At 43.3% G+C, this 10,211-nt stretch overlaps 1 protein-coding gene across 1 annotated transcript in view; it reads left to right on the forward strand.

The window, feature by feature from the left end:
- The first annotated feature begins 319 nt into the window (after positions 1–319).
- The window catches only part of CMTR1 (cap methyltransferase 1), a 58,702-nt gene continuing 48,810 nt past the window's right edge, over positions 320–10,211 (forward strand). The window contains exons 1-2 of the mRNA XM_006860422.1: positions 320–347; positions 3,187–3,324. Coding sequence (XP_006860484.1) covers positions 3,192–3,324 — 133 coding nt within the window. The 5' untranslated portion in view covers positions 320–347; positions 3,187–3,191. The remainder of the gene's footprint in view (positions 348–3,186; positions 3,325–10,211) is intronic.

The raw sequence follows: 10,211 nt of genomic DNA on the forward strand, positions 1-10,211 counted from the left end.
GAGTCGGAAGAAAAAAGGATCTCGAGTTTATATCGTTCGCCGTAGGCCCTTTTGCGCAGGCGCTCTGGATTTCCCTCCGGGGAACTAACTAGCCAGTTTTTCCTGGGTCCAAAGCCTGGAAGAGTGGCGGGAAGCGGCTGCCCCGTGACGTCATCAGGCTGCGCGACCGGCAGGGCGGGACCAGAACGCGACGGCGTGGCCGACGGACCCACGCTAGCTTCAGTGGTAACGAAACCTAAGGAAGAGGTGGTGGCTCTGGCAGCTGCAGGGCCGGGGCTGGTGGCAGCGGCGGTAGCCTGATCCCTCCCCACTTCTCCCTGGCAACTCGCTCTCTCCCCTCAGCGTGAGTGCGGATGCGCGACCCGGGGGGAACAAGCGGACGGGAGCGCGGGCTCGGCATCCCTTTTCTCCCACCGCCGCCTCGGCCCCTCTCCCGCGGTGGTTACTCTCGCCGCCTTCTAGCTTCTCGCTCCCTTCCTTCCTTGCTCTCCACTCCTCAGTTTTTCCCGAACTGCAGCTGCCACTGACATAAGTCTCTGCGCACACATTCACACACATGTTGACTTTAAGTGAGAACGCCCGGGGAGAAGGTTGAGCATCTCATCTCTTCCTTCAGTGAATGGGGGTTGGGATATGAAACCGAGGCTCAGGGAGAAACTACTGGAGAAAGACTGCTTGCACACCCTTAGGGAAGCAGAAGGTAGAACCAAGCTTCCTGCTTTACACTTAGAAAAGCCCTGCTAGGGCACATTCTTCTAGCATGTGTAGGCCACTTGAGCTGGGTACCCTCTCCCGCCTCAGTTTTTTTTCAAGGAGAAAATGAGAGGGTTGAGTTAGATGGTTTGGAAGGCCCCAAACTAAGATAATGTGGTTTGGAGAGACGAATCAGCCTTTCACACAAGTATCTTTCCGTTTCTTGCGTCCACCCCAACACAGTCTACAGTGCGTTTCCTGTGTTCTCAATCTTCCTGAGAGTCGCTGAAGATTCAGAAGAGCCTTTTTGCTAGTTCCTCTTTCTGTGATGGACTTTCCTACAGCTTTGTGGGTCTTATTTGGGGGACTAAAATTGTGGTTTAAAGTGCAATGTGGCCCAGCTTGGATTTGTTCTTAAGTTTGGGCTAGCATTTTTGCTCCAGTTCTCCCTACTTCTCCAAGACAGATCCTGCCTGTGCCTAGTAAGACGCTGTCTTCTTAGGAGGGATGAGATTGTGCATTGGGTTGACTGCTTCATGCTTGAGCTGGAAAGAAGTAAAATATGTGACATGAGGTTTTGCTTGGTTGGTGGGGTTCAATCACTGGCTCCTTTGAACTTCCTTGTTGTCTTGTTGCAGCCGTTGTGGCTCATGCTATCTTTCCTGTGCCCCTATAGCCCTCCTTCCCTAAGGATTGTATCCCAGCTGTTTACCCACCTAGTAAGCTCTTGTTTTGAGTTCTTTCTCTTTTCTGGGACCTCTTAAAACTCATAAGATGTCTGTAAACCACACTGAATTGGCTACTTCACTTGCTTGACGTTTTATGTTGATCATTCTTAAGACTGCAGGATCTTACAATGATGTCATTGAATCCCATTTCTTCCCAGGCTTGCTTCATGTCTAACCATGGGCTTCGATAATATGGATTCCTGGTGTGATGCCATAGGATAAGCACTGGACTGCGAATCCTATGGTTCAAACCCACCAGTTGCTCCTTGGAAACCCTGTGCAGGGGCACTTAACAACACCACCTATCTCCACAGTCAAAAAAAATTTTTTTCTTTTTTTTTAAATAAACTTTTTATTGTGAATTGAGTAAACGTATATAGAACAGACAAATCATATACTTTGTTTCATTACCTCTCTCCATGTGCCATCAGTTAACATGGGAGTGCAGTGGCTCCATACAAGGTCTGTGGTGTAAGCCTGCCAGCTGCACCGCAGGAGAAAGATGAGGTTTTCTGCTCCCGTGAAGATTTTCAATCCTAGGAAACCCTATACAGGGTTGTTGTGAATTGGAACCCTCTCAATGTCACTTAACAACAATCATCAGTTAACAATATTTACCTCTGTTCACTTTATTCCTCCCTGTGTCTCCTGCTACCTTCATCTTTCCTCTGCCAACTTTCCTCTTGTACATTGCCTTCCGCTCACCCACATTAACATGTGTCTACCCTCTAACCAGTGAATAAACTTCCTTTCCATCCCACCCTGGTAGTCGTTTTAGAATGTTTCTTTTAATAAGAAAACCTTTTCTTCATTTTTTACAACAGTGGTCTCATACAGTATTTGCCCTTTTGTGATTGTCTATTTTCACTCAGCATAATATCCTCCACCCTATTGTTGTTTGTGGAGGTGGGTTTCTGTTCTTAAAATTGTTTTGCACTTCAGTCCTATGATGTGACTACCCAATAACTTTCCCACTCTTCCCTTGGTCTTAATTCAATTGCTGCTTATCTTCCTTTGGTTGATTGGTTGGTTGGTTATGTGCTTGTTAGGTGGTTGTTGTTAAGTGTCTTCGAGTTGGTTCCAACACAGTGACCCTGTATAGGGTTTCTGAGGCTACAAATCTTTATGGGAGCAGAAAGCCTCATCTTTCTCCTGTGGAACCACTGGTAATTGTGAACTGTTGACTTTAAGGTTAGCTGCCCGACTTGTAACCACTACCTATCAGAGCTCCTTACTCTGGTTAAAAACTTTTCCCAGTTCTTTAATATTGTCAAACATATATCTCTTAGTTGTTTTGGCAAAGAATAATGGTGATGAAATAATTGTTTGGAGTTAGTCTCTTTACGTTGCAAGTATGATTTTTGTTGACTGTTGTTCAGTGCTGTTGAGATTAGGCTTCAAAATTGATTTCCAGTGGATGTTGTTAGGGTCCATTTGCATTGAAAATATAGAATAACATTCTTTTTTCCTCTGTGGAAATGGATCCATGATTTTTTGGTATCTGCTATTGGCAACAATCAAGGATCTCTGTATATCTGATCAGCACATTTTCCAGTAAAACTAACAGCTACTATTGAAAACTAAAACTTGGCTAGCATCCTTCGAGAACCTCATTCTGAGGAAGAAGTTACTCAGGTGTTGGCACTAGAAGATGTTTGAAGTTGCCAGATCCCATCTCATTGATGATTTATGCTTTGCAATTTCTGCTCTAGTCCCAATGATTGTGACCCAAGGGCAGCTAAATGTCTTGAGCTTATAATTGCAGTAACAATGAAGAGGAGAACTGACTCAGAATGCACTGCTCCCATCAAGAACCAGAAGAAAAGGGTTGCAGAGCTTGCTCTTAATCTCAGCTCCACATCTGATGAAGAACCTCCCTCCTCCATCAATCATGCAGCAAAAGGTATGCTTGCCCATGTGATCTGGTTGTTTGAAGCCCTGATGCCTGAATTGGACAGTCTGTAGCCCGCTACCCCTTGAGAAGGAGTGAGTACATTCTATAGAGATGTTGCCTGTAGACTTCCCTCCCTTCCACCATTCCCTAAGAGTAGAGAATGTGTTTTAAATTTAAAAATTGAAAGTTTTCTACAAGTGCCTTAGTTCTGTAAGTGGCCCTTCCCTAGACGGCACTCTGTGACTGGCCTAGGCCAGTTGGAAGTAGTCAGCGTTGAGTACTCATTGCTCTTCATAGCTGTTAATGATACAGGGGAGGGGCTCTGTGCTCCAACAATTAGGCCTAATTCCGCTGAACTTTTTCATTCTGTTTCTCAATTCCGGCAGCAGTTGGGGTCAGAAACACCCAACTGTACCTGGTGCATCCCTGTGTTCACTGTTTGCGTTGAGCTCACAGGATTTTACTGATCTGGCATTTTGCTCTCCATGTTTTTTAGCCTTACGCGTATTCACAGATTAGTTTCCATGGATTCTTCCTATGAGGAATTGTGTAAAGTATATAGTTGTTGTTAAGTCTTGTTGAGTTGGTTCTAACTCATAGCAGCCTTGTATAGGGTTTCTGAGAAGTGGCTGGTGGTTTGAACCATCAATCTTGTGGTTAGTAATCCAGTGCATACCCTATAGCACCACACCAGTGTCTAGTGTTGTTGTTGTTAAGTGCTGTTGAGTCAATTCCGACCCATAGTGACTCTGTAAAGGGTTTCCGAGGAGCAACTGGTGAGCTTGAACTGCCATTCTTACAGTTCAAACGGTTTTACAGTCTGGCGCATTAACCCACAGAGCCACACCAGAACTCCAGTAGCTTGGCTTAAATACCAAGTAATTAGAAGTAATTTCATTTGCGTTTACCTTGACTTGACAGCATTCTTGTATTTTGGATTCTCTGTTGGATCGCTGGAAAACTGGAATGAAGTTTGAGAAAATACTGGTGACTAAGTGGGTGTGAAGTGTCCTTTGAGGATGGTAGAAAATACAGTTTATTCATAAGTTGTAGGCTAATGGAAGGACAGCTGCTCATCAGCTATTATGAGAAAGTGGTCTAGGGAGGAGAAGCTTAACAGGCGGTAGAGCTCATGCAGCATTCTATGTGATTGTGGTTCAGGCTGAATAAGAGACTCTCATATAACCTTGTGTATGGAGATAAGTATGCCTTTAAGGTTGTCAAGGTGGAGTCCAGCATGGGAGAGGAGGCTTGTATGTAATTGGAGTTCCTAAGTGAAAAAGCAAAAACACATTGAACTCATTGGTACTAGGAACTGCTAAGGAAAGGGAATATTGCTTTTCCTCTTGGGATCTGAGCAACTTAGTGAAGGTAGAGAGTCTCCTTGGATAGGGCTCTAGGGTATTGGAGAGAGCCTACAAGGGACAAAAAGGGAGTGTTTGCTGGGGGAATAAGTAATATTTAGGTGGTAGAGGTGTCTGGTTTTAAGTGGAACTGGGGTGCGGAGGGGCATTTGCTCTCAACTAACATCTTTGTGAAACAAGGAAAGGGCAGCCCTTAAGCGAGTGAAAGTAAACCAGTCTGATTTAAATTTCAGGCTTTTAAAGTGTGACTAAATTGAGATTGTCCCCTCCCCCCCCTTTTAAAAAATTTTATCAAATAGCTTTAACCTTTCTGAAAGTAGCACCATATGACTCAGCTAGGACTGACTATTTCTATTATGTTCACAGAATGGAAATCCAGAGGTGGCCACTCCCTTGTATGTGTCCTACAGAAGGCCAATTGGTCCCTTTCATTTATAGAAAATGAGGTGGGAGGCACAGGCAAAGCAACACTGCTAGGTTTCCTTGGGTCAGCTTATTTTAGAAAGGGGCTGCTCCACAGCGTCCTGAGATTGCTGAGGGCTGTACTTACTCTGGTGTCTTTATCAACAAGATGACTGTTCACACACATGTGTGTCGTGCCACCTCCCCCTCCCCCCCTTTGAGCAAATGTTTACAGAATGCAATTGATAGAAGGCAACAGTACTGTCTTTTCCAAGAAGCTTGAAATATTTTCACAACTTACTTTGCCTTTCCCTTCTCCAGTCTACAGAAGATCATTTTGTTAAGGACTTAATATTTTTATTATCTGTGTTCTGTATTTGCTCCTTTGATATGTCCCCTGGATGGTGTGCCTGGTAGTTTGCTATTTGCCCAGAAACTACATGTCCCCTGAGGTGGATACACAGCTTTCTTATTCATGTCACTACGTTAAAGCAGCCTCGTTTCCTGTCCCTCCAACCACTTCTACTGGAGCTACTGTTCAAATAGATGGCTAAAAAAATGCTGTTTGTGGAGGACGCTTAGAAAAAAAAGAAACAACAGAACACACAGTAGTTACTTTTCTGTCTGCCTGTGCCTGGTTTTTGCTTCCTCTGCTAGATTAATGTAATGTCTCATTAATAGATCTAGTTTGTTCTACCAGTTTGTTTATTTGACCGGGTAGCAACATGACACCTGGCCAGAGGAATGGAAGGGAAAGGATGTGGTTTTCATGGCCGGTATTGCATCATGTGCTCTTTTGAGTATTTGAAGATGCATTTGAAGTCATTTTCAAGCATAAATAAACTCTTGGAAAGTAGCTGCCAAATGGGAACCTTGTGAAGTAAGGAGAGGTTTTTAAGTGCCATTGAATTCGGTTCCGACTCATTGCAACCCTGTATAGGGTTTCCAAGGAGCAGCTGGTGAGTTTGAACTGCTGACCTTATGGTTCAAACTGACCTTGTAGTCCAATGCTTTATCCCACAGCCCCATACCAGGATTCCAAAGAGAGGCAGATAGGTCATTGTGTTCTTTGTGGTGGTTGATCACAGGGAGACTCTGGTCTAGGCTGCAAGGCTCTTTCCTCAGGTTGCTGCCAGGCTTCTTCACTAGCCATACTACCAATGGCTTTCCCTCCACCAGGTTTAATTCTTGCCTAAATAGGCTATTTGCCCTGAAACGCCATCGCTTTCCTGTCAGCCCAGATTCATGACCTTAATCAAAAACTTCCTTTATCGGTGTCTGTTTAAATTGCTCTAACGAGTTGCCATTTGTCTGCCATGAAGGAGAAATGGAGTCTTTGAACAGAAATGCGTGTGTTCAGCAGCAATTGTTAGGCAGGATGTGTTGTTTATTAAAATCAATAATTTATTCTTCTCTATCTGTGTGCTGCTCACCTTGGCCATTAGCGATCAGAGCTGCCCCTCCTCGTGTACTATCACTGTTATTTTTAATCTTGACATGTTTGCCCTACTGCTCTCTTGCTGTGTGAAAAATTTGCCAGAAGCTGGAAAACCTCTGGTTCTTCTATAATGTGAACCTTTCGTCTTTAAAATGACTTAAGAATTATGATTCCTATCAGGTAGAGAGGAAACCTTAAATGAAAACTCTAAATAATGTTTTGGGCTCACTGGTAGGTTTTAGAAGGGGAGCTCCTGAGGAGGTAAATGGGAATGCCACCTAGGCTTGGCAAGTTTTTAATGAAATGAATGATTTTAATAAACTGACCTTATTACTCCCGTTAATTTATATTCTCATTATAAAATTATCTGCTCAGTATCTGCTAAATTCTTACCAGTTTTGGAAGGCCAACCCTGCTTTTTATCTACTGCAGCCATGACAGTTGTCTCCTTTTTTTCTGAAAGGAGGAGTCCCAAGGGCCCGGGCAGTGTCTGTGGCAGTCTGTGAACATCAGGACTAATCTAAGGAAGGCTATAATAAATCATGCCAGTCTGAGCATTTGTTTTGAATACCACAAGAAATAAAAGGGATAAGGCTTATCCACTTACCTAGCACACTTCTTTTTTTGAAACTTTTTATTGTGATTGAGCGAAACTTTACAGATCAAATCACCAGTTTTACATTTAACAGATCATAATAACACTTTGTTTCATCTCAATGATTGCAACCCCCTCCATGTAACAACAGTTATCCCACTTCCTCCCTGTGTTTCTTATTTCCTTTCCACCTTCCTTCTCAACCCTTCTGAACTTTGTGGCTAGGTAAATGTTGCCCTTTTGATCTTGAATGTTTGACTATTTCATGGTGAGCGTACCTTTTTAGTGTTTTTGTCCCCCATATTTCCTGTCTACCGCTTAGCTAAAGATTGGGCTGTAAGGGTGAGTTCCATGCTAGACCTGAATGATGACTGAGGGTTACCGTCTTGGGTTCTTCCAGTCTCTATCTGACCAGTAAGCCCAGCTTCTTCTATAATTTTGGGTTTTGCTCCACATTTTTTCCCTGTCTACCCAGGCGCTTCTACTGTGACCCCTTTCAGAGCAGTGGATAGTGCTAGCTAGGTACCATCTAGTTCTGGTCTCAGTTGTGGAGCCTGATGTTTACATGTTTATCATTTATTGTGCTAGTTGATTCCAAGCATCTTCAATTTTCATCACTCTTCTTTCTTCTGCATATGGAGAGACCAGTAGTTGCACCTTTGATGGCTGCCCATGAGCTTTTAGGATCCTGGTCACTGCTCACCAAAGTAAGATGTAGAATATTATCTTTGTGGATTATGTTATTCCAGTTGACCATGGTGTTCTCTGACAATATGGTACTGAACCTTCAGGCCCAGCAACTTGTTCCAGCACACTTCTTGACTTGACAAGGAAATGACTACAAAATCAGAAACCAAACACATTGCCAATGAGTTGATTCCGACTTTTAGTAACCCTATATAGAATTTCTAAGACTGTAGCTGTTTATGAGAGCAGACAACTTGATCTTTCTCCTGTGGAGTGACTAGTGGGTTTGAACCACCATGCTTGTAGTTAGCAGCCCAACAGCAAACCCACAGCACTTCCAGAAATCCTTAGGCAATGACTAGGTGGGTGATATTTTAGCTCCCATCAATCTTACACTCTGAAATCTCTGAGAGGGGAGTTACCTAGTCAGTCAGTGACCCTAGGGAAGAGGAATGGAATGAAAAGATCTTCATGCCATATATGGGGAACCTAAGATTTTGCCCCAGAGTCATCATGGATTTTCCTAGTGAGCTTTCCACCCAAATTTGATTGTCTCTCATTCTTGGCCTAAAAATGTTGGTTGAAGACAAAACAAAAAGATCTCTTAGAATCATGGGTGGCAAGAACCCTACTCAGGAATGATACTTACACCATCCCAATGCTCTTTGGTGGGTCTTCAAGCAGGTCTAACTTCCTGGCAGCTCTCTAGAGCTGAGCTGAGGTACACTCTTTTGAGACACACAGCAGATTTTTCTAACCTTGGCATAGATGGACTGACTCCATGAGCTCCCAGATAGTTCGTTGAAAGGAATAAGAACTGATTCAATTTAATGTAGTAGGGATGCTGACTCCCTGGACTAGGCAGAAGTGAATTTTAGAGCTGTGCTCAGAGAGCTGCCCACATCCCTGGCACCACTTCTGTCCATCTCAAGCAGTCCAGGTTGAGGAGAATTTGCACCTTTAGATGTGCTGTTCTGTCGCATGTGGGCACTCTTTTGCAGACCCCATCTTTTCTTTGCACGGGAGTTAAGAGATGACTGGCTCAGGGATAGTCTTGAGCCACTCAGGGCCCTCGGGAGATTTCTCCAGAAAAGAATCAAACTCTTCCCAAACCTTGGAATGGTACTTGATTTATTTACCTGAATTTTCAAACTAATATATTTATGTTTTCCACAAATGGGAAAAATGCAGAAGAGGACAATAAAATAAAATACAATTTCCTTACATATGAGTTTTCGTGGTTACTGATTGTTAATGTTTTGATGTCGTTCTTTCTGAGTGGCAGTCTGGTGTGTGATGGTCCATGTAAGGGAGTCAGCTCCTTAGGAAAGGTAGTGAGAAGCCACCTTAAGGCAAAGGGGCAGATTTGGTGCCTCTCATGCAGGGATAGTCTAATCCCAAATTCTCGATTACTAACTGCTTAGGAGCCAGACTGTTAGCGTTAAGCTTATTCAAGTTTTTTTACACATGTTTACTGGTGTTTTCTTCCTTTCATAAAATGTTACATCCTTTTAAAAATGTATTTTTATCTGTTGAAATTTTAGGCTCCCTGAAGCTACGATTGTTATATTTGGTTAGCACCCCATTGTCTTTTATAAAATAACAGGTCCTGAACCAAGGTTGTCTGATCTATTAAACCATGTCAGTGCTCTGGATCCTGACCACTGCACTATTTCAGCTTCCTTAGGGGAGGGCTCACTTCTCTGTTAGGATATAAGTATTCCATTTTCATCTTTAAACTTTTGAATTCTGAACATTTTATACTTGTATGAGGCATTAATTTTATGCTCGTTGTAGTGAATTTAAAGACCTGTCTGCCAGGTGTCACTTTTCCTGAGCACCTACTAAGTGTAGGGTGGTTGTTGGTGATTATGTGCCGTGGAATCGATTCCGACTATAGTGACCCTGCGTAGGATTTCTGAGGCTGTAAATCTTTAGGGGAGCATAAAGCTGCATCTTTCTCCCGTGGAACAGCTGGTAGTTTCGAACTGCTGACCTTACGGTTTGCAGCCGGATTTGTAACCACTATGCTACCAGTGAGAGAGTAGGGTAGGTCTCCTTAAGATATGGATTAGTCATTAAGATTTCCCTCTTCAAGAATGTCAGTCTTCTGTGACTCAGTTCTCAGCAAAGCCTATAAAGTGAACAGTGATACTAGGGAGGTGCTCACTTCTAGAAGAGTCAACCATTTGAAATCAAAAGGGCAGCATTTGCCCCAGGACAAAGTTCAGAAGGCAGGGAGGGTTAAGAAAGAAAGTAAATGAGACCAGGAAACCAGGAGGGACATGAGCTACGTGAGCTAAGTAATGCTGCTGCGTTGTAGAGATTGCAATCAGTGACATAAAACAAAACCTACATGAATTGTTGAATGGAAAACGGATTTGCTCTGTAAGGAAACATTTTTTTTTTT

Source organism: Chrysochloris asiatica, unplaced genomic scaffold, assembly GCF_000296735.1.
Source record: "Chrysochloris asiatica unplaced genomic scaffold, ChrAsi1.0 scaffold00038, whole genome shotgun sequence".
NCBI classification, from domain to species: Eukaryota; Metazoa; Chordata; class Mammalia; order Afrosoricida; family Chrysochloridae; genus Chrysochloris; species Chrysochloris asiatica.